This window comes from Protopterus annectens, chromosome 7.part0 (assembly GCF_019279795.1).
Source record: "Protopterus annectens isolate FY-2018-M chromosome 7.part0, PAN1.0, whole genome shotgun sequence".
NCBI classification, from domain to species: Eukaryota; Metazoa; Chordata; order Ceratodontiformes; family Protopteridae; genus Protopterus; species Protopterus annectens.
The window spans coordinates 245,627,023-245,651,515 of record NC_056739.1 but is presented as its reverse complement, the minus strand read 5'-3'; the positions used below and the strand labels follow the sequence as shown (position 1 = coordinate 245,651,515).

The following is a 24,493-nucleotide window of genomic DNA, read 5'->3' as shown; positions in this document are numbered from 1 at the left end:
CATACCAGAGGTCAATTTCTTGTTGGTCAGATCCGACCACAAGTCAATCACCCTAGACATCCAAATCCCACCCCCCACCCCCATTAGAGAAACCACCGTAAACAATTTCTCCAAAGCCAACTTCACACTTCTTAAGACAGAAGTGGCAAACTTTATGACACCCATGCAGACAGACAATAGAGTTATGACTGCTGAATCCTACACACATGCACTTTATAAGCACTTACACGAGTGCATGGATCATGCAATCAAAACTAAGATGCTATCCTCCAAAAAAAGGAAGCCAATCTGGTGGTCCCCTGCCATAAACAAACTACAACAGAAGAAAGAAACTGTTGCAAAAAAGAGTAAAATCCCATGATTGGAGAACTCCCTGGTCAGCCTCAGTAAAAAGCTAAGATCCCTCATAAAATCCTCCAAAGCTAGTTACAAAAACAAAATCACCACTGATTCTAAAGACAACCACAAAGCATTCTATAGCTATGTCAAGAATCTCAATGGCAAAACTCAGATCTGCTCTGAGTTACAGCACAATGGCACTAAATATACAGAACCAACTGATATTGCCAATATCCTGGCAGATAGGTTCAGTGCTAACTTTACACCCCTCTCACCCCCTAAAAGGCCCATCTCTATACCGGAAGAATACCATGTTCATGTAATCATGGCTGCACAGGTAAAAACCACAACATCCCGGGCTGTGTTCTACATGAACTAGAGAACGAACTGGCACTCCACCTAAGTACCATGTTCAGTCATAGCCTCACCTCAGGCTTTTTACCCACTGAATGGTGCACAGCAATGGTTATCCCACTGCACAAACAGGGAGCCACCACAGACCCCGGGAACTACTGCCCCATTAGCCTGATGAGCCTAGTCTGCAAGGCTATGAAATGTATCATCATGGAACTTATAAACAATGACATTGGTAATCTCCAAACTCTGGACCCTACCCAGTTCGGGTTTGTAAAAGGTAGATCATGTATCCTAAACCTGATAGACTTCTTTGAAGAGGTCACCAAAGCCGTAGATGAGGATAAGGTGGTCCACACAGCCTATCTAGATCTCACCAAGGCTTTTGACACCACCCCCCACTCTGAAATTATAGATAAACTCACTAAACTAGGTATAAATCCCTATGCCACAAGATGGGTTGCCAACTAGCTCACAGGCAGAACCCACACTGTGAAAGTAGCAGATTCCAAATCCGACTTCAGACCAGTGACAAGTGGAGTACCACAGGGTTCAGTCCTGGGTCCACTCCTGTTTGGTATCTACTTCTCGGAACTACAGGCTAACACAGAAGGTCTTTGGCTAATGAAGTTTGCAGATGACTGCAAACTAGGAGCCATAATCAAAACTCCTAATGATGTGGACATCCTACAAAAGGGCCTCACTGAGACAGATGCTTGGTGTCAAAGCCATGGCCTCAAGCTCAATACCAAAAAGTGCATTGTCATCCCTTTTAGTAAAATCTCTGTACCCATGAACTACCACATAGGCGGTAGTCTACTTAACACCAAAAGTGTGATAACAGACCTTGGGACACAGGTGGACAGTAGTGTCTCCTTTGATAATCACATCTCTACAGTAGTCAAGAAATCCTTCTACGTGGCACACCTCATCACAAAAGGTTTCTCATCCAGGAAAAAAAGAGGTCATTGTTCCACTCTACTCGTCACTCATTAGACCCATTATAGAGTGCAACACCCCTTTTGGTATATACCTCACAAGACATCTTCAACAATTAGAAAGGCCAGAGAAATACCTCACAAAGAGGATTACTGGCCTCAAACAGATGCCCTATGCAGACCACCTCAAAAAACTCCAGCTTTACTCCGTCACATATTGCCTTCTCAGAGGTGATCTCTGCCTAACATACAAAGCTATGTCAAACCCGGAGCTGTTCGACATGCTCCACTTAAAGAAATCCCAGTCCCTCCGAGCTACACGCTCTAGGGACCTACACCTTGTCACCACAATAAACAGAACATGCTGGAGGGATAGATTCCTGTCCCAGAGACTTCCCATATTCTGGAACAAACTACCTATCTATATCAAACAAAGCTCCTCATTAGCACTCTTCAAGAAAAATCTTGATGATTGGATGGAAGATAGGAAATTCACCCTGGGAATCACTTCTGTGGCTCTGCTCAACAGGGGCACAGGAAAATAATTTTCTTGGGTGGAGAAAGCCAGGGAGCCTTTTTGGCTAGGCTTATATAGACCCTAGGGCCAATAGCCTAGTACCTACCTATGAACCTATATATATATATATATATATATATATATATATATATATATATATATGTATCATCATCTTCTTTCGGCTGTTCCCGTTAGGGGTTGCCACAGCGGATCATCTGTTTCCATTTCTTCCTGTCCTCTGCATCATGCTCTTTCAGACCAGCCACCTGCATGTCCTCTCTCACCACATCCATAAAAGTTATCTTAGGCATTCCTAATTTTCCTCTTACCTGGCAGCTCCATCCTTAGCATCCTTTTCCCAATATACCCAGCATCCCTCCTCTGCACATGTCCAAACCAATGCAATCTTGCTTTGTCTCCAAACTGTCCAACCTGAGCTGACTCTCTAATATACTGATTCCTAATCCTGTCCATCCTAGTCACACCCAGTGCAAATCTTAGCATATTTAACTCTGCCACATCCAGCTCTGACTCCTGCCTTTTTGAAAATGCCACCGTCTCCAACCCATATAACATAGCTGGTCTCACTACCCACTTGTAGACCTTCCCTTTCACTCTTACTGGTACCTATCTGTCACAAATCACTCCTGACACTCTTCTCCACCCATTCCACACTGCCTGTACTGTTTTCTTCACCTCTCTTCCACACTCACATTACTCTGAACTGTTGATCCCAAGTACTTAAACTCATCCACCTTTACCAACTCTGGGGTATGGGGGGTATTGGGTTTTACATCAGTAAAACCATTTTCCCTGACAGTACTATATACAAAAGGACACAGAATACACACAACACCAAAAATGCAAAATGATAAATCTATCCTCTTACCCCTCCCTTAAAAGCATCAAACACATGCAGATAAACAACATCTATAACCTTTTCAGACAAATATTCATTTTCCTGCACACTTCTGCTTACACACATTATAAAAATGAATCTTCTTCTTCTTCTTTTGGCTTTTCCTGGTTAGGGGTCACCACAGCGAATCACCTGTATGCTCATGATTGGCAGTGGAGTTTTACGGTGTCAAGTTGCCAGCCCGGCACCCAACCTTCCACAGAAGGCACACACATGCATGCACTCACACCTAGGGCCAATTTAGAGTGTCCAAATCACCTACAAAATGTCTTTGGAATGTGGGAGGAAACCGGAGCACCCAGAGGAAACCCATGTGACCCCAGTGAGGACATTCAGACTCCGCACAGAAGGCACCCCAGCCGAGAATCAAACTGGAGATCCTCTTGCTGTGAGGCAGCAACACTAACCGCTTCACCACTGTGGCCACCCACACTATAAAAATGAATATTCAGCCAAATTTGTGGTTGATATTTTGTGCTTTTAGTATTTTTCACTTCCCAAAATCATTTCACTCAAATGTGCTTTCAATATTTTGAGCTGTACCTGTATTTGTATTTATGTGTGCATGCCTATAGTTGGTTAGACATAGCTAAAGATATATATTATGAAGCAAACATGCAGTGTTTACTGCAGTGGGTTGAATCCTGTTATGCATTGTTTACATACTATATAATAATTTTAATTGAGAGACATTGTACATTGTATTAGGTGCTATTCCTCAATGATCAGCAATCTATCTACAGGAAGATTATATCTATTGGTTATGTTAAGTACAATTTGATTATAAGCTTATTAATAATAGTTGATGAGGTGACTGAACACTTCTTAATACTGAGATTCTAATTACCCAATGAAAGTGAGATACATGGATGAGCCCATCCATCTGCTTAAGAATATTGTGAATTGAATAAACACATACATTTAAGTCTTTTGATCTTTTGCCTATTGGAATTTAATTTCTGTAGTTCAAAAATTATTTATCATTCTTGCAGATAAGCTTTGGTGCAGCTCGTGCTGTGCTCAGTGATAAGATTCAGTTCCCTTCTTTCTTGCGTACTGTTGCCCCTGATATAAATCAGGCCCGTGGTATGGCTAACATGATGAGATACTTTGGATGGAACTGGGTAGGATTCATTGGTGCAGGTACTGACAGTAATCTAGAGTCCCTTATGAATTTAAAGGGTGAGCTTTTGAAAACTGGTACATGCACTGAGTTTCTTGAAGTTCTTTCTATAGAAAATATCCATAGCAGTGTCCTACGGATAGCTGACACAATCCAGAAATCAACAGCAAAAATCATTTTAAACTATGCAACTGTGCAGTATGCAATCCCTGTCATTGAAGAGGCTGCCAACCAAAATGTTACAGGCAAAGTTTGGATTACTCCCACATATTGGTCAATTTCTCCAGACCTCTCTAAAAAGATCAAAGATGCTCTCAATGGTTCGGTTGGATTTGCAATTCACAGAGGCCTAATTCCTGGATTCAAAGAATTCCTTTATAATATTCAACCCAGCAAATTTCCTGATGACCCTTTTGTGAAAAGATTTTGGGAAGAAGCATTCTTCTGTAAGTGGCTAGACCCAGAAAGTCTGCAGTCATCATCAGCTAAAGAAAGGAGTGATATCTCACCATGTACAGGGCAAGAGAAACTGGAGACACTGGACACCACAGTGTTTGATGTGAATAATTTCAGATTTACCTATGGTGTTTACAATGCTGTATACTCATTGGCATATGCCTTGTATAATCTGCAGAAATGCATACAGAGGGAAGGGCCATTTAACAATGGCAGCTGTGCAACACTCAGGAACTTCCAGCCATGGCAGGTGAGACATCATCTTATGCTTCTAGTCTGTGTTGTTGAAATACAGATCAGGCAAACTGCAGGGAATAATTTAAACTGTTGACATGTGACCAAAACAGATTCAGTATACACAATAACATAATGTGTTGCAGACATTCTCCAAATAATGTCTAAGCATTGTTTGAAATATATCACAGTTTTTGCATTGTTTGACTACATAACTCTATTAAGATTATATGTTTTTGTCTAGACAGTTTGTGCTACCCTAGAATCATATTTGTTTTTCTGATTTCCTTCTTTAACCTTTTCCATCTAAACTTCATTGCTAAAAACTTGAGCTTTCTTTGGTGTAATTGATATATATATATATATATATATATATATATATATATATATATATATATATATATATATATAGCTGTTTTTGCTTTAGTCTTTAAACATTTGAACATTAAGACATGACAGAACAAAAACATTCAGGTATGTACTTAATTTCATTTAACGAAAAATAAATTAAAACCTAGAAATATTTGTTCATCTCAAGAAAGCAATACACTTCTATATTAATTGTTCACATTCCTTCTTTTGTCATTAATAAAACCTGTCATCTGAATTTAGTTATGATTAGTTGACATACATATTCAATATGAGTGTGTGTGTGTGTGTGTGTGTGTGTGTGTGTGTGTGTGTGTGTGTGTGTGGCTGTCTATGTGTACAGTATGTGTCTGTGTCTGATTCAGATGACTGAGTAGTTTTGCATTTAGCAAAGTTTGTCTATTTCCAGTTCCTTGAATACAGAGGGAGCAAAGAGCTGAATTTGCCCCTTTGTGGGCCCCATACTAGCACTCATATCTGAGTTTTGCAATCTGAGATTGATATTTTGATATTTGCAGGCTACATTCAGACTGAATGCAACTTGATGGAAACCAATTGTATGTGTATGTATATATATATAGACCAGAACATCTAAAACCTATAACATCGAATTTCATAACATCCAACACTACAAATCACAAGAAAATAACATCCCCTCCACATATAAAGACACCAAACTACCGAACACACGTTTTACAATGTTTCTGCAGGGAGGCAAGCCCCCCTGCACCCCCCATGTGGGGGGCTCTGCACTCCATACTCCCCGTAGATGAAATATACCAACTCCCAAGATCACACTACAGTGGACAAAAGTTAATTTCCTAACCCCACTGTATCAAGCCCCCCTGCAGAAACATAGTGAAAAGTGTGTTTGGATGTTTGGTGTCATTATATGTCATTATATGTGCTAATTAAGTAATTAAGCATAACTCTTTCTAAACCACATGTTTTAAAAACATACTGGACCCAGTGTTGTGCTCTGAATCTGGTACCTGAACATGAACATACATTAATGACCCTGCAGTGCATTGAATGCCTGAGATGGTCAGTGATTCCTGGGGAGCATGGAAGTGTTAAGCCATATTGCAGCCCCTAGAGGCGCTATACTGCAATAACGGGACAAGATGTGGATTGTATGAGCTAAGTACTAAATAGGTCTGTGCCTTACATACTACAAAACAACCCTAGGCTGCCATTTGCTTATGTATCACTACATGCTGGCATCATGCGTTGTCATTCTGCCTTGATGCCCATCAATACACATTATGAGAACCCTGTGATGTATGCTGACACATTATCTGCCAACATTTTCCACAAGACGTTGACCTTTGAAGTGGGTATGACATCTAAGGATGTCTTTTGTAAGTGATCTCCAAGGGAAGTAGGAACGAGTCCAAGAGCTTTCTTTGTTTCCTGCATGGAGACTATTGTGACTGTCTGCTGGAAATCTCTTATGAAGGTCTTGTACAAAAGGTGGATGCCTGGCACTGCCCTGCTAGAGTGTTGAGTGATGCCATGAACATTGTACACACAAGTGACCAGTGCAGAAATCACTACAGTGACCTGAAAAAGTGCCTCCATGACATTATTTGACAGTGAGATGAGGATGTTATTGAAAGTTCTCCAGAGCGCTGCAGTAAGTTAGCATGACATCTTAATTTTACTGTAATTTAGACTTAACCAGTAAGACATCTGTGGGACAAATGATTCCTATAGGTTTTCCTCTTCGTTTATTTTTTCATCTCCTAGGTAGACTGAGGAAAATAGGGTAACATGATAGCATACAGAAAGGCTCTCCAGATGAGGGGTACATACATACATACACACACACACACACACACACACACACACACACACACACACAAATATATATATATATATATATATATATATATATATATATATATATATATATAGATATAGATATATACCAGTGATGGAGTGTTACATAATTTTTAGATAGCTGAAGAACTATCTATTGGTAGTATGTTGGTAGTAGCAGAAATCCTGCCTGTTTATAGGTTCATAGGTTGGGTACTAGGCTATCAGCCCTATGGCCTGTACAAGCCTAGCCATAACAGTTCCCTGGCTATTTCTTCCCACAGTATTTACTTCCCTGGAACCCTGTCTGGCAAGACGACTGACGTGATCCCCGGGGTGAATTTCCTATCTCCCATCCAATCATCAAGGTTCCTTTTGAAGAGGGCCAAAGAGGCGATCTGTATGAGCAGTCTATTTCAGAGTCTGGGGTGTCTCTGGGTCAGGAACCTATCCCTCCAGCATGTTTTGTTCATTGTGATGACAAGGTTTAGCTCCTTGGAGCGTGTGTCTCTGAGGGATTGGGATTTCTTTAAGTGTAGCATGTCCAACACCTCTGAGTTTGACATGGCTTTGTATGTTAAGCAGAGATCGCCTCTGAGTAGACAATATGCGACAGAGTATAGGTGGAGTTTTTTTTAGACAGTCAGCATATGGCATCTGCTTTAGGCCTGTGATTCTTTTAGTGAGGTATTTCTGTGGCCTTTCCAGTTGTTGCAGATATCTTGAGAGGTGCATACCAAACGGGGCATTGTATTCTATAATGGGTCTAATGAGGGATGAATACAGTGGGACAATGACCTTCTTATTTCTGGATGAAAAGCCCTTAGTGATGAGGTGTGCTACATAGAAGGATTTTCTGACTGTTGTAGTGATGTGGTTATTGAAGGTGAGACCACTGTCCACCTGTGCCCCTAAGTCTCTTATCACACTTTCGGTGTTTAGTGTACTGCCACCTATATGATAATTCATGGGTATATGTTTTTTCCCAAAGGGGATAACTATACATTTCTTGGCATTGAGCTTGTGCCCATGGCTCTGGCATCAAGCATCTGTTTCTGTAAGGCCCTTTTGTAGAATATCCACATCATTTGGGGATTCAATAATGGCTCCCAGTTTGCAGTCATCTGCAAACTTTGTTAGCCAGAGTTCCTTAGTGTTGGCCTGTACTTCAGAGAAGTAGATGCCAAACAAGAGTGGTCCCAGGACTGAACCCTGAGGTACTCCACTTGTTACTTGTCTGGCGTTGGATTTGGAGTTGGCTACTTTTACAGTGTGGGTTCTGTCAGTAAGCCAGATGGCAACCCATTGAGTGATGTAGGGATTAATGTCCAGCTTAGTAAGTTTATCTATGATTCCAGAGTGGGGGAATGGTGCTGAGGGCCTTGTCGAGGTCCAGATATGCTGTGTGGACCACCTTACCCTTGTTCACACCTCTGGAGACTGATTCAAAGAAGTCTATCAGGTTCAGAAGACAAGAGCGGCCCTTCCTGAACCCAAACTGGGTGGGATCCAGTGTTTGAAGGTTGCCAATGTCTTTGTTTATAAGTTCCATGATAATACGTTCCATGGCCTTGCAGATCAGGCTCATCAGATTGATGGGGCAGTTTGTAATATACACCTCTAGACTCATACAATTCCATTCTCGTTCATCCTACCACTGTGAAGTGATAACGGTGCCAGTGTACAGATTGCTGGCCTGTCTCTGGAAGTTGGACCAGCCTCCCGTGTGTTAGACTTTACATCACACCTGCAAATGTGGCCCCTATGTCACCATATCAATTACATAGCCCTACCATCCATAAAAGGCACAGTATCCTGTCTGCCCAGTGTTATGCATGCACTGTTGATTCTAAGCCATCTGCCATTGCCTGTTGTACTTGGCATATCATGGACATGCGTTAAAGGGAACACACTGCATAATTTACTCCTGGTTGGCATATGACATTTTACGTGACCGCCACCCATTGTATGTTGCCTGTGTACATGACAATGTTTTGTCGGTTATGGCTGTGACCCCATGGCATGGGCCACATGCTGCCCTGCTTGTCACCATCTGGTAGGCAGGGTCTGCCACTGCCTTGTATGGCCCTTGTGCAGACAAAGGCATGACATAGGTGTCTAAGTCCAACTTTCATGACCATAGTATTCACTTACTGTGGCACAAAGACTTCTTTTCTCACATACACACAGATGGAATGCTTGGACACAATGCTATCCTGCACATTGTGATGCACTGTCTGCAACAGGTCCCTCTGGTCTGACGGGTAAATGTGTATGTCAGCACTGTGTACTTAACACTCTAGTCCCCCAAGTACTTCTGTGACAAACAGTAGCAGAAGGCATCACTAATGTTTTTCCCTGTTGTGTTTCTCTTTATCACTGTCCTTTTTTGTACTTCTTTGTTGCTTTTGTTTGTTTTCTCTCTCTCTCTCTCTCCCTTTATGTTCCTATTGTATATAGTGCACCTCACCATCAATCTGCACTACCATCACCAGCTCCAACATCAGGGCATAACCCGGAGGGTTCTGTGAAGGCCTGCAGTGGTCTGGTCCACCTACACTTTCACCATATCTTCTAACTTCTGCTTTGTTAAACCACCACCAGTGACAGTGGCTTGACCTCTGCATTGGCTGACAAGAGAACATTCTCCTGTGACTGGCAGTCATGCCATTGCCTGGTCCTATATTTTGGGGGCACCACTAGCTAGGGCCATCCAGCAGGACAGTCAAGGGGTGATGCCCTTTGGCTAAGATACAACACAGGTAGCACAGCAGTTACCTCTCACTCCATCTTATCGGAGATCATGGTGTTCCTCCTCCTTGTGTTTTACTTCTTTCATTTCCCTCACCTATTTGTACTGTAATTCTCCACAACATCAATTGTTCTTTCTCAGTCCATCTGTCTGTATCTCTCCTTTGTGTTCACCCCATTTGTGTCAGTATCTCTTCTGCTGGTCCTTGTATGTGTTTTTATTTGTTTGTCTTTTTCTGTTATTATTTCTATTTCTTCTTATCTAAATGCTCCCCTTGCTATCTTCCCCTCTACCCTTCTTGGAAAATGGAAAATGGGTATTTCTGTCACAACAAAACAAAACTAAGCCAACAAACAAAGAAATACTTGCTTTCCAGTCTTCCATCTCTCATGTTTTATATCTGGTCCCCTGCTTGCTATTCCCCATTTCTAACTCTGCAGTTATTTCCTTCCTATTTGTACAAATAAAGTGGTTTGGACTTTGCTGTAATACCCCTGTTAGGGCTGTCACCTGTGATTTTAGTCCATGTCAGTGACTCATGAACTTGTAGCATCAATAACATGCTGCATGCTTGTTGCTGGTCTAATTTGTTTATGCAGCTGTCCTCGAGCTGTGCTGATCTTTATGTGAGCGTTCATAAATGTATACTAGACTAATGACCACTGGGGCCATTATATGCCTAGTCATGTATTCCACCAGTTATTGTACCTTAGAATTTATTTTAAGTGGTGTATGTAAGTTACAGCATAATTGAATGGTTGTTTACATAGGTGTCAGACCAGGGTAAATTTTTGATTTCCCATCCACTGGTCCAGGATTCACTTGAATATGGTTAGAGAAGGGCTCTGCCTGTACTAGATTGGAAGCCTATTCCAGAGAATAGGAATTCTCTGAGATACATACCTGTTCCTCCAAACATGTCCTATTAAAGGCTCAACTAAAGTTTAAATCCTTAGATTTAGTAGTACTGGTGCTGTTTATTTTGTGGATATGAAAAAGGTATATCAGAGTGGCACCCAAGAATGCCTTGCATGCCAGGCATAAATTGCCTCTCTGCAGTCTGTAGGAAACAGAGTATACGGTTACTGCCTTGTGGTGATCTGTACAGGATATTGTGTTTATGCCATGTATTCTTTTTTGTCAGGCACCTCTGTGCATGTTCCAGTTGTTGCATGTACCTGATCAGGTGCTTACTGAGGGGAACGTTGTATTCGATGATGGGCTGAGTACAGTGGCACTAAAACTTCCATGGACCTAGATGCCATGTCCTTACTTATAAGATGAGTGACACAAAAATATTTTTTTTACTTCCTTAGACACATATTTGTTGAATGCCAGGTTAGCATCTACATGGGTCTGCAAATCTGACTATTGTGTCTACTTTTCAGGGTGATTTATCAATGAGATATTTTCCACGAGTAGCCAACTACTCAGAAAGTACAATTATGTATTTCTTGGCTTTAACACCAGCCATTTGTCTGTGTTAGGCCTTCCTGTAAGATAGCAGTTAGTTATGGTTTCTAAGATTGCTCCTAGTTTGCAGTCATGTTGAAATCAGGAAGGCCAGAGGCCCTTCACTTCTGAAAAATGCCAACGAGGAGCTGACCCAGCATAGAGCTCTGGGGATCTCCACTAGTTACCAGCCTCTCTGTGGAGGTGATATCTCCAGTCTTAAATTGCTTGGTCCTGTCTTTGAGTCAGTTGGCTATCTGGTAAGTTACACTTTGGGTTTAGGCCTAATTTTATGAGTTTGTTTACAATGTCCAAGCAGAGTATTGTTTTAGATGGCTTAACTAGGTCAAGGTAGGCAGTATGCACTATTTTACCTTCATCTGTTGTCTTGGTGACTGTTTCAAAGAAGTCCACCAGGTTCATTTGGCCTGAACTGCTTCTGATGAAACTAAACTGGGCGGGTACAATGTCTAAAGATTTCTTGTGTCATTTTTAAACATTTCCATGATAACTCTTTCCATGGCTTTATATACAAGAATAGTCAGCCTAATGAGTCTGTGGTTCTCAGGATCCATCGATGGTTTGCCCATATGCAGAGGGATAACCATTGTAGGTTTTCATTCATGAAGCACAAAGCCTGTGCAGATGCTGTGGTTGAATATAGACCAGATGCCCTGCTCGGTAATATTTCAGGTTATTTAATAGGCATCCTAGTATATTATCAGGGCCCATATAAGCTGTATTATTGGCCTTAGAGAGTGCATCTAACACCTGCACCCTACTGATAGCTGGAGGAATTATTTTAGATGGTGTCCTGTGGGGCAGCTGGGGGTGATAGAAGAGTAAAGCTGGAGATGAATTTATCATCCAGATGATTTGCTATATCTCCTGGTCCCGTGAACATGGGTTTATTTACTGACACAATGTAATGTGCTGGCTTTGAGGTTTTGGACATAGCTAAAGAAGGCCTTATGGTTTCCCTTAGCCTGAGATGCTATATTTACCTCAAAATTGCTTTGCTGCACTTAATAATAATTCTGCACAGACTGTTGTGTTATCTCGGTTTGAAATTTTGACAGGTTTGGAGAGGTTTGAAATTTTGACAGGGTATCACTTAATAAAAATTAGTTTGCTTTGGAGAAGTTTTTAACTGTTACAGAGTTTGCTGGGATTACAGAATTGACACTTTATTTGGAAATAGACTGCTTTGTGGTCTGACCTTACCAGAGGGGACACAACAGGAGGGTGGGGGTGTTGCAGTATTCTCCCATATTTGTGAATAACTGGTCCAATATGTTTGTACCTCCAGTAGGTGTATGCACTAACTAATCTATGTTTGCAAAGTCTAGATATCCCTGCATCTGTAAATCTGGGATAATGTAGGATTCCCAGTTTATAGATGGATAATTAAAGTCCCCCATGACTATGGTATTTGGTTGAATGGTGAGTGTATCTGATAGTATAAATATGCTATGGGTTTCATAGGACATAGAGGGTGGCCTACAGCATGCTAGGATATGGTATAGGACTTTATCTATGGTAATCTGGGAGTGGAGGAATTCCAGTGTTATCCTATTTATCCAACCTAGAGGTATGCTTGACACTGATGTAGGTCAATTTACCTCCACCAATAGTCCCTGTCTGTGCAGTTGCTGGTCTAAATTCATGGAGTGCAATGAAGCCTTGCTCTTTTGGGGTACTCTCTGTGGCTCTATTGCATGTCTCGGTAACTGCACTGATGTCTGCATTCTTCAGGGAGAGGAAAGCCTGAAGGGAGTAGAGCTTTTTTTTAGACTCCTGGCACTGAGCAGTGACACCTTTAGATTTCCTTGGGTAGATGTTGCTAGGTTGGAATGTTTGTGAATTTGGGATTGACTAAAAATGGCTCTGTGGGGAGGGGAGGACAATGATTCAGGGGACATGCAGACCATCCTTGGCAAAGCAATGTGATTTGTTAACTATGTCCTCCCATGGCTGACAGGTACTGTATCCCTAGAATGACACCAAAAATGATGCCATTTATTAATGTCAGTCATCTTCTACTCGTATTGTGGCATCATGCGTGGTGAAGATAGAATATAGCTCAATGACTGGTATGTACCAGCCTGTGACACACAGTCCAAGAGCTCCATAATGTCTTTATTTCCACAGTCTAGAGAAGTAAGTCTCAGGTCATTTATGTCTACCTGGACTATGACTGAATAATATTGGCGCCTATGGTGCAATGACAGGGATTTCACCAGAGATTCCATAATTCGTTTAACTTTGTCATGCAGCATGGATCCTATTACATTGGTAACCAGCTACAGTTCACATTTTACTTCTTAGATAGCACTACTTCTGCCATTATGGAACCACAGTCAATATTTCTGAATAGAGCTACGGTAAATATAATATAGAAACTGCATGTATCATCTTGAATATTAAGGTGATTTAAGTTTGCAATGTATTAGTGTTTACATGGAAAATGTATAATATATGCATATAAAGGAAGAAAATTTATTTTGAGATACAAAAATAAACATTTTGTGTTATTCTTCTATCTTTATTTTTATGTTCAAGTTGTTTGTATGTTATTAATTACAAATCCCATGATTTTTATCAAAATCCATAGGATTTTCTCCTAAGGAATCACCAGTTTAGGAATGTGGGGACTTGAAAATCAAATGAGGCTATTTTCATATCACATCCAATGGTTATCCACTCAGCAGAATTCCTTTTATATATATGAACTGCAGTGTCAGTACCACAATATATATTCACAGGACTAGTATTGGGAGAGAACTCACTGTTATCCTGATATGTAATTCTGCAGAAATAAAAAAGTTTGAAATTAGAAAGGGAAATTTATTTATTTATTTATTTCACCGTTGTTAACTGGGAAGGTCTTTCTTGGCTAACAGCTCTTATTCAGTGAAGGAGAAGGGAGGATGTAAGATCAGATGATTTGTTGTTGGTAAACAGCAGTAATTTAGCTTTATTTTGCTTGAGAATAAATTGGCAGTTGGTGGGTTTAATGATTTGTGTAGGTGTCTCCCCATTAAGTACTACTTTAATCTGTGCTAGAGGGAGATGGCAGTTTTAAATAGTTCAATCAAGATAGACAAATTCATAATAATTACTGTATTTTATAGTCTGTAAACAGGAAGCACTGTAATGCACTTGATTTGACTATTTTGAAATTGCAGTTTCAGGACTGATCATGCATTATACATTTACTCAACGAGTCACATAGCGGGTTACCTATGAAATGAAAAGTACAGTGATGCGAGTCAAGTATAAGAACATTATTTGTCAATAATAAATTCTTTTTTTTCACTTTAGTGTTAGTTCGGAATTAAGGTGTAGGGTGGTTATGGGGTAAAAGTGGTCAGCAGAGCCATGGGAGAGGGTGAAGGGGATATATGCCCTGGGTGCAAGAAATGATCAGCAGGAGACTGCAACTTGGTGGATATTGCAGCTTCATGAATTTGGAAGACTGTGTGTTTTTGTTTTTGTCTTCACCTTTTGGTTGACCTTTTTGTATGCTCCTTAAGTTCAGTTTTAGGAACTGCAATAGGCACCAGATGTGCTTTGTTTCTGATAGTGGGAGTAGCAGGTCAACTGAGGAGCAACACATCATGCACAATTGACTCTTATCCCTTCATTCTCAATCATCTGACACAGAAAATTAATATACAGCATAGGCAGAAAAATATACACACAATAAAATAAAAAGCAGATTGATTTTAAAATGAGCCAATTAATCAATGCATTTGCAGGAAAGAAGAGTAAACTATATCATTAATTCCCTCACTAATACCTAATACAGAAAAGTAATTTGTAGCTTGTGGGAGGAGAGAAAAAAAGTTCTCAATGAGGAGGAGTTAGAGTGTCAAAGGAAAAATATACTTTAGAAATGATCAAAACACAGTAGGTTCAGGTTAAGGCACTTTAATCTTGCAGCAAGGAGACAAAAACATGCTATTACAGAGTTTGTCTAACTAGAAACAGGAAATACTTTCATTTTTATACATTCTCTAACAAGACATAGCCTACCAAGCTGATACCAGTCTTTTCATCATCATTTGTTGACCATCAGTCCCATGAATTTCTGCTTATTTAACAATTTTTTGTGAGAAACTTCCTGAGGGAAACAACGTGGCCTTGATTACCACCAGTTAGATACATGTTATGTTACCCTTCAAGGTACTATGGCTAATTCAAGCACAATGCTAACAGTTCATTTTTCTAATAATCCTTTGTCTACTTTATCTCTAAGCTTCTGCAGCTGTACATGTTCTCATGCTTCGAACAGAGCTGATTGTTTAAAATCATTACATTTACAGAATATAGTATTGTTCATTCATTCGTTCCTGACCTAGCAGATAAGCACCTGCTTCTCAAGTACATTTCCAAAAGGCATAAACATGAATATTGCTGTGCTAGCAATTACTAGGTCAGAGGACATCTTGCAAGTTTCAGAAAGCATACTGCAGTTTTCAAAAAGCATCTTTTTCAGTCTCATATGAAACTCAATTTATATATATCATAGTGCATGTAAAATATAATGAAAAACGTGTTAATTCTTTTGACTATTAATTAGCATTTAAGCATACACACATTAATACATATTTTTCTAACATTTCCTTCCTGTTAATACTTTTTAATTCTATTTTCAAAAAAGAATAAACAATTTGCTTCTTTTCCTAACCTCTTCCAATCAGGATTTGCGGTTAAGAAAGTCATTAAGTTTAAAACTTTTATGAAAGTGTTTCACATTCTAAAAACTCTTCAAATTCAGTACTTTGATACATATTCTCAGATACTGATATGTCTATGAATTCTTTTATTAATTTCTTCATGCAGGGGATTCCACAACAAACACAAACTCCTGTCAGGAGTAATCCTACCCCAATGGCAATCAGTATATTCATTAGGATGGAACCCCACCCCCCAAATACATTCTGGAAAAAGTCTGTCAGAGGGTTTGGGCCTGGTTTGGTCATGGCCGACACTTGCTGAATTACCTCAAGATGATCGTTAATCTCATGCTGATGATTAGGAATAAATGCACAGCATTTTTCTTTGATTAAAGCACACGTCCCGCCCCTCGCCACTAGGGTGAAGTCAAGAGCCATTCGGTTTTGGAGCACTACAGTTCTCAAAGCATTCTGTTCATCAGTTATCAGTTCAAGAGCAGAAAAAGTCGCATTACTCATTACTTCAAGAAGTTTAGACAGTTTTCACAGCTCCCAAATCGATTTAACTGTGCCATATGCATTAATATGCCTCCCCACGATATGACAGCATCACTCAAGTCCATGTGCGCAAGTTTGGTTCCCACATTATGATGGTCTTTCCAGCCTGCCTCAATGTGTCCCACTGGATTCTCAGGTTTCTTAATAGTCTTTTTGGTTACATCTCGGGTGTTTCGAATACTTCCCTGAGGTAAGACTGCAGTTGTCGAATGGCCGGGACCAGGTATCCCAAAAAACAACTGCCAGACCAATTCTCAGGTAACCATTTATATGCTTTTTTACCACACACAAAATAACAGTCCTCTACTTTAGTTGTTACTTTGTTATGAAATGACTTCCCTGCATGAAACATTTTCATGTCTATTACTGATAACTGTTTAAAAAGTACAGGATTACGTTGTACCTGATCAAGAGTCTTATGCATAGATTTAAGAAATGAGTTATAATCTGTACTACAAGATCCACCTAAGTCATTTGCTTTTGTATAACATTTATACTGTACAGTGACATTACACTTGCTCCATCCCACTTGGATGGTATCATTTTTGTAAAAAAATACAATTCCTTTTTGTGTTACAGGCAAATACAGTGCTACCTTCTCATATGCTTTAATAGCAACTGTGTCAAAAAACAGATTTTCCCAGGTCTCATTGACCCCCAGGGGGATAGCAGCCATCAATAAACCCCCGTATGCTGTTGGTATGGCCGTGCAGACCCAGCAGTTCGAAACATTAAAAGTCTCAGCATACACACGTGTAATTGCCTGATAAGTGTTAAAGTTTGGATGCCAGTCTATGTTTGGCCCATCACGCTTAATCAGTTCAACTTTTGTGGCAGGAAAAAGGAGTGGCCACAACAAAAAGAACAATGTGATTAGCATAGCTATCAAAATGATCATGCAAGTTTTCTGAGGTTGCTCAATGTCTCTATTCACTCTATACCTGGCCATTGTTTTCTCGTTGTACAACAGTAACAAGGTTTTTGTCCAATTCAAAGTTCTTAACCAGTTTACAGTATGTCAAATGAATCCAGGAAGCTCGGTCTGCGATCCTGACTGCAGTGAGTGTCGACAGTAGTACCTGGTATGGCCCTTCCCACTTCAGAGAACTCCAGTTCTTCTTCTTCAGAGTCTTCACCCAGACCCAGGTGCCTGGGGCTACTGCTGCTTCCGATTTCGGTTGCTCTTTATCTGAAACAGAATTTAACTGCAAAAGTTTGTTATTCAAAAATCGTCTCATATACCCTGCAAGTGAACTATCAGCCTCTTGCTCTGCAGACATGAGAGGTTTCCACTGAGGTGTATAATATGCCCTCCCAAACAATGTTTCAAAAGGAGTCAATCCCTTTGCATTTGGAACAGTTCTCATGCTCAACAGTGCCAGAGGCAAACAGTGCACCCAGTTCTTTTGTGTCTAACTCATCAATTTCCTAAGTTTATTCTTCAATACCTCATTATGCCTCTCTACTAATCCTGCAGATTGGGGGTGGTATGCGCAGTGATGTTTTAACAATATTCCGAAATAGCGACTAAGTTGTTGCACTGTTTGGTTCACGAAATGTGTACCATTATCTCTATAAATCTTTTCCGGTATGCCAAATCTGGGTATAATTTCTTTAACAAGGACCTTAGGACCTTTGCAACAGTAGCTGCATCTGGATTTTTTAGTTGGAAAAGCTTCCACCCATTTGGAAAACATATCTATAATGATAAGGCAATACTTTTTATTCTCACATTTATTCAGTTCTATAAAATCCATACAAATAGTATGGAACGGATATGGTGGTGTGGGGAAACTCCCTTGCTTAGGCTTCAATGCCCCTTGTGCATGATGCTTGTTACAAACATGGCATGCTGCACAAACATTTTTTGTATAGTTTGTAAATCCATACATTGTAAACACTCGATTCACTAACTGTACCATCCCCCCTGTTGAGACATGGCTCTGCCCATGGCTCAACAAAGCTGCATATCTAAACAAGTTAGATGGCAGAATTGGTTTCTTTTCCTTGGAGATGTACAGTCCCTTTTCAAGGATTGCTCCTTGTTTTATCCACTTCTGCTTTTCTACATTTGTAATAAGTGTCTGCATTGTTTTCAACATTTCTAAATCTAAAATCTCAGAGGGTTTTAATTCCTCACTCAAAAGAAAACTTCTGAGGCTGAGGCCGCCTGTTTTGCAGCTTATCAGCCCGCGCATTACCTTTTGAAATTATATCCTGTTGCTTGGTATGAGCTACGCATTTGCAAATAGCTACTTTTTTAGGTAACTGAATGGAGTCTAATAAATCTAAAATAAATTGCGCATGATTAATTGGTTTACCAGTAGATGTTATCATTTCTCTATTTTTCCACTGCTGCGCAAAAACATGTACAGTAGAAAAAGCATACTGACTGTCAGTAAAAATATTCACTTTCTTACCTTTTGCTAAGGTACATGCCCTTGTCAAGGCAATCAATTCTGCTGCTTGTGCAGATAAGTTGTGTGGTAAAGATTTTGCTTCTAAAGTCTCGGTATCAGAAACGACTGCATACCCAACTAGAGTCTGTCCTGTAGAACCCCTCCTGCATGAGCCATCCACATAGTATGTCACCTCGGCATCATCCAAGGGAACATCTGTAAGGTCTTGTCTAGGTCATGTCTTTTGCTCAATCTCCTGCAGGCAGCAGTGTGGTTTGCCGTCTGCAGGGGTCGGGAGCAAGGTTGATGGATTCAAAGTTGTGCATCGTTCAATTGTCATATGAGGTTGACTCAACAGTATAGTCATACAGGAAAGATGTCTAGCAGGAGAAAGATATGGTACTTTTTCTTGCAGTAAAATAATCGCAACTGCATGAGGCACTCTCAGTGTGAGAGGGTGGAACAATACTACTGAGGCTGAAGCCTGCACTGCCACTGCAGCTGCAACTACTGCTTGTACACAGTGGGGCAGGGATCGCGCCACTGGGTCTAACTGTGATGAACAGTAAGCTATGGGGTGTTGTTTGTCCCCATGTTGCTGTGTCAACACTGATGTCATATAACCTTGCTTACAGTCTACAGTTTGGAAAAATCACTTATGATAGTTTGGTAATCCTAAAACTAAGGATGATGCTATCAGTTGTTTTAACTTGCAGAAAGCTGCTTCTGCTTCTGGTGTCCACTGTAATAAATCCTGTGCTGCCATCGGCTTTTTGAATATCAAATTAGTCAGTGGAGTGGATTCCAAAGCATAATTTGGTATCCAACACCGGCAAAAGTTAGTAGTTCCCAGGAAGGACATCATTTCCTTCTTGGCAGTTGGTCTAGGTGCTTGTAATATTGCTGTTTTTCTGTCTTCATCTAATATTCTGCCTTCTTTGGATATTACATATCCCAGGTATTTAACTTGTTTTCTCCAAAGTTGCAGTTTGTTTTTATTTCCCTTGTGTCCTTGAGTAGTTAAAAATTGTAATAATGCTATGGTATCCTCTCTACATTCTTGCTGGGTGGGGGCTGTCAGCAGAATGTCATCTACATAAAGTAAAATCTGACTACCTTTCAGTGGGATAAATCCCGCCAGGTTGCTTGCCATTTCTTGTGCAAATATTGTTGGACTTTCACAATATCCCTGTGGTAATCTCGTATATGTATACCGTTTTCCCTGAAATGTAAATGCAAACAAATGTTGGCTGTCGGGGTGTATCGGTATTGAGAAAAATGCATTACTAATATCTACCACAGAAAAATACTTTTGCTGAGGCTTTAAATCATTCAATAGAGTGTGCGGATCTGGCACCATTGGTGCCCTAGGTATAACTGCATTATTTACAGCTTGTAAATCTTGGACCATACGCCACTCCCCATTTGCTTTCCTAACAGGAAATAAGGGTGTATTACATGGTGAATCAGGAGATTCTATTAAGACTCCTTCCTTAAGTAAGGCTGCTATTATAGGTTTGATCCCTATCTCTGCATCCTTTCTCAAGAGATACTGTCTCCTTTGAGGTCTAAATGCTGATTTTGGCATGATAGTAACTGGTCCTGCTGTTCGAATAAGCCCTACATCTGATTTCCCTGTTGACCAGAGAGTCTCTGGTATGTTTCTCTCTTCTTTCAATAAGAGTAATACTCAGCTATTCTCACTTGCCTGTGAGTGCACAGCTGGGTGTGCCTGTGTTATCCAATTCGATTTCTGCTTCTGTACTCCTTGTTCGGAGAGTTCAAATTCTGTCTGTTTTTCCCACCTTGTGACATTTTCTCCTAAGTCTGCCCATTTAAAACTTCTATTTTTGGTTAAGCTAACATGTGGCAAATGATTAGATTTGTAAAGTGCTAAAAATTCCTGGGGCAATGAACAGCTTACTACACTGTTTCCTTCTGTGTCCCAGTACAAGTTTCGTAACACTAGTCTGTTTGCATGGTTTAGAAACAATTCCTGTTCGTATTATTTATCAGGTCCTGGTCTATTAAAGTAATATAGAGTACAATGCAACAAATGTTATTTGTCAATGTCAAAGGAGGGGGATTTACTGATGGCTACATTCATCAGTTCTTCAGTTACTGCCCCTGGACCAGTCGTAACCAAGTCCTGGCTGTACCAATAATATGTCTCACCCTCCTGTCGCACTACAAAAGTATCCATTTGTCGCTGTGCTTCCATACCCTGCATGGTTGGAACTACGGCTATGCCAAATATCTGCATTAAGTCTCTGCCTAAGAGATTTACTGGGCATTTTGCAGAAACTACAATTTTACTTTTCTAGGTCATTTCTGAAACGGGGTATGTTATTGCTATGTCATGGGAGAGTGGCCCCTGATACAGCTGTCCATTAGCTGCTTTCACTAGTATATAATCTGGTGATTCTGCATCTTCCTGTAATTTGGAAGGATGTATCAGGGTCTGTGAAGCCACTGAGTCACACAAAAATTTGACTTCCCTCCCCTCTACTAGAAGCGTAACTTCTGGTTTTGTGTCTGCTAAGTAGAGCTCTAGGCTCAATAATGCTAAGTCTAAAATTTCATTTTCGTCAACATCTACAAATTCATGTACATCCTCTACCTCTTCTGTCACATCCTCTACCCTTGCTATCTCATTTGCATTTGCCTTTTCCCATTTATTCTCATTCAGTGATTCCTGACTATCATATAGTCATTCCTCATCCTCCTTATCTCCTGTAGTCACCTTTTTATTTAGCCTGCAATCCCTCGCTAAATGTCCTTTTTTCCCGCATTTAAAATATTCACCCTTTTTCTTTCTTTCTTCAAAATCTTCTGATCGTTTATCAGATTGTTTGTTTCCCTGGGCATTTTTCTTACCCTTTCTCCCAGTTTATACTACAAAATCTTCTGACCCATCTTCTGCTGAAAATACTTGAGTCTTCTTCTTCTTTTTACTATTGAAATGCCTTTCTGCATGTCTTGCATATTCAAGTAATGGCTGCAATCTACTTGTTTGATGATCTTCCATGTGCTTTGTAATAAAGCTGCTGATGGGAGTTATACTACCTTTTAAGAATGCATTCTTTAGCTGCTGCTCATATGGGGAATCATGTGTTTGATTTTCTGGTATCTGCATTCCGCAGTGGTTATTAAAACATTCTAATAATCTAGCATAATATCTATCAACCGGTTCACCTTGCTGTTGAATGCACTGATTAATGCAAGTCCAATCAGCCCTAGGCTTCCATTTCTCAGAGATTCGGTCTGTCAGACCCTTTACTCTGTTATCCAATTCTGCATTACTATGTGGGAGTGGTCTAAGCTCTGCATCACGGGGATTCTAGTCGCCACTGATCATGTGCCAATCTGGACCTACAATTTGTCTAACTACTTTTTCTACTTCCTCTCCATTCAAATGGTAACTTAATCTCATACCCTGTAAATCTTCCAAAAATTTTCTAAAATTCACTTTTGGATGGGGAATTCCCTCCGTGGCTTTCCGGACATCTTCCGGTGTCCTCAGTCTATAAACTAAAAGAGTCGGATCCTGTCCTGCCTGTCCTGCCTGAGGATTTGGTACTTCTATGAGTGGACATATTTCTTCCTCACTCATAGCTCGTGATTTTCTATTTATTTCATATAATTCAATCTCCCCCCTCAAGTTGCGTGTTCGAGACCTTGTCTCGATAGGATCCCTGACAAACGGTTTTAGTGCTGTAGAAACAGCTGGGTATAGCGGAGGTGGATCAGCTTGTCCACTTGCTTCATATTCTGGTAAGGGAAGCGGAGGGGGCAAAGGAGGGACTGTGGCTATTACCAAGTTATTATCTTCTTTGTCTAAGAACATTGCTTTTGAATTTTTAATCTTCTGTTCTCTGTGATTTGCTTCCTCAAGCCACCTATGTGCCTGAGGAACTCCTAATTGTCGTTGCTTTTTTAATTGACCTTTTGCGTCTGTTTTAAGTTGCCTGACAAGTTTAATAAGTGCAAGTTTATCTAAATTACCATCAAATTTATACTTTTCAACCCATTCTGTATAGTACTTAACATTGTCGGCACGCTGTAATTGCATATATTTCGCAACTTCAGTTAGGGGCGGGTCTCGGGAACTTTTCGTGCACTGATTTCCCATGTTGCCTCAGCTAAGCTGTAAATTGTTATGTAACCCTTCTTATCACGTGGTACCACGGTTCTACACCTTTTCACAGTTTATCTAGAATAACTGTCTACCTATTCTGTTTCCCTGATCTATGACAAGAAAGTAACCTTTTCTGTCCCTGATCTGCACATGCAAATCTTCCTGATAAAAACAGTTCTGTAACTAGTCCCTGATCTTAAAACAGAAATAAGGTAAATTCCTCCTTACCTGACCTTCCGTGAGTTGATCCACCGGATCGTTGACTCGTCCTCCAATCCCAGATCAGAAACAGTGGCTGGCCTCTTTCGAACGACAATTCAGTCGGAGGTCTTTCAAAACAGAAGAGACGATTTGGCCTCTTCTCCATATGGATGCATGCCACCGGGCCCAATTCTGACCTAGGCCTAGAGCGAGAGGTACTTTCCGGCTCGAAGGACCAAACTGTCAAAGGAAAAATATACTTTAAAAATGATCAAACACGGTAGGTTCAGGTTAAGGCACTTTAATCTTTCAGCAAGGAGACAAAAACGTGCTATTACAGTTTGTCTAACTAGAAACAGGAAATACTTTCATTTTTATACATTCTCTAACAAGACATAGCCTACCAAGCTGACGTAACAAAAATACCAGTCTTTTCATCATCATTTGTTGACCATCAGTCCCATGAATTTCTGCTGATTTAACAATTTTTTTGTGAGAAACTTCCTGAGGGAAACAACGTGGCCTTGATTACCACCAGTTAGATACATGTTATGTTACCCTTCAAGGTACTATGGCTAATTCAAGCACAATGTTAACAGTTAATTTTTCTAATAATCCTTTGTCTACTTTATCTCTAAGCTTCTGCAGCTGTACATGTTCTCATGCTTCAAACAGAGCTGATTGTTTAAAATCATTACATTTACAGAATATAGTATTGTTCATTCATTCGTTCCTGACCTAGCAGATAAGCACCTGCTTCTCAAGTACATTTCCAAAAGGCATAAACATGAATATTGCTGTGCTAGCAATTACTAGGTCAGAGGGCATCTTGCAAGTTTCAGAAAGCATACTGCAGTTTTCAAAAAGCATCTTTTTCAGTCTCATATGAAACTCAATTTATATATATCATAGTGCACGTAAAACAGAATGAAAAACGTGTTAATTCTTTTGACTATTAATTAGCATTTAAGCATACACACATTAATACATATTTTTCTAACATAGAGACAATGGGATGAGAAGATTATGGCTATTTGTGTGAAGAAAAACAGATTTGGATTTGTACTAATTCACAAGATCTGAATAAATGATTAAAAGGGGACATTATCCACTGCTTCCAAGTAAGGGTGTAGCCTCAAGAATCCAATGCTATTCAGAAGAATGACCCAAAGTCCATGGGTTCCACATTGCCAAACTGCACTCAGCCAGTAACTCTAGCATTGTTTTCTGCAGGAGGGCTT

The 24,493-nt window shown here is 40.2% G+C and overlaps 1 protein-coding gene across 1 annotated transcript in view; it reads left to right on the top strand.

The window, feature by feature from the left end:
• The window catches only part of LOC122805932 (vomeronasal type-2 receptor 26-like), a 225,905-nt gene that overhangs the window by 13,768 nt on the left and 187,644 nt on the right, over window positions 1–24,493 (top strand). The window contains exon 3 of the mRNA XM_044076175.1: window positions 4,060–4,896. Within this exon, the coding sequence (XP_043932110.1) occupies window positions 4,060–4,896 (837 nt within the window). The remainder of the gene's footprint in view (window positions 1–4,059; window positions 4,897–24,493) is intronic.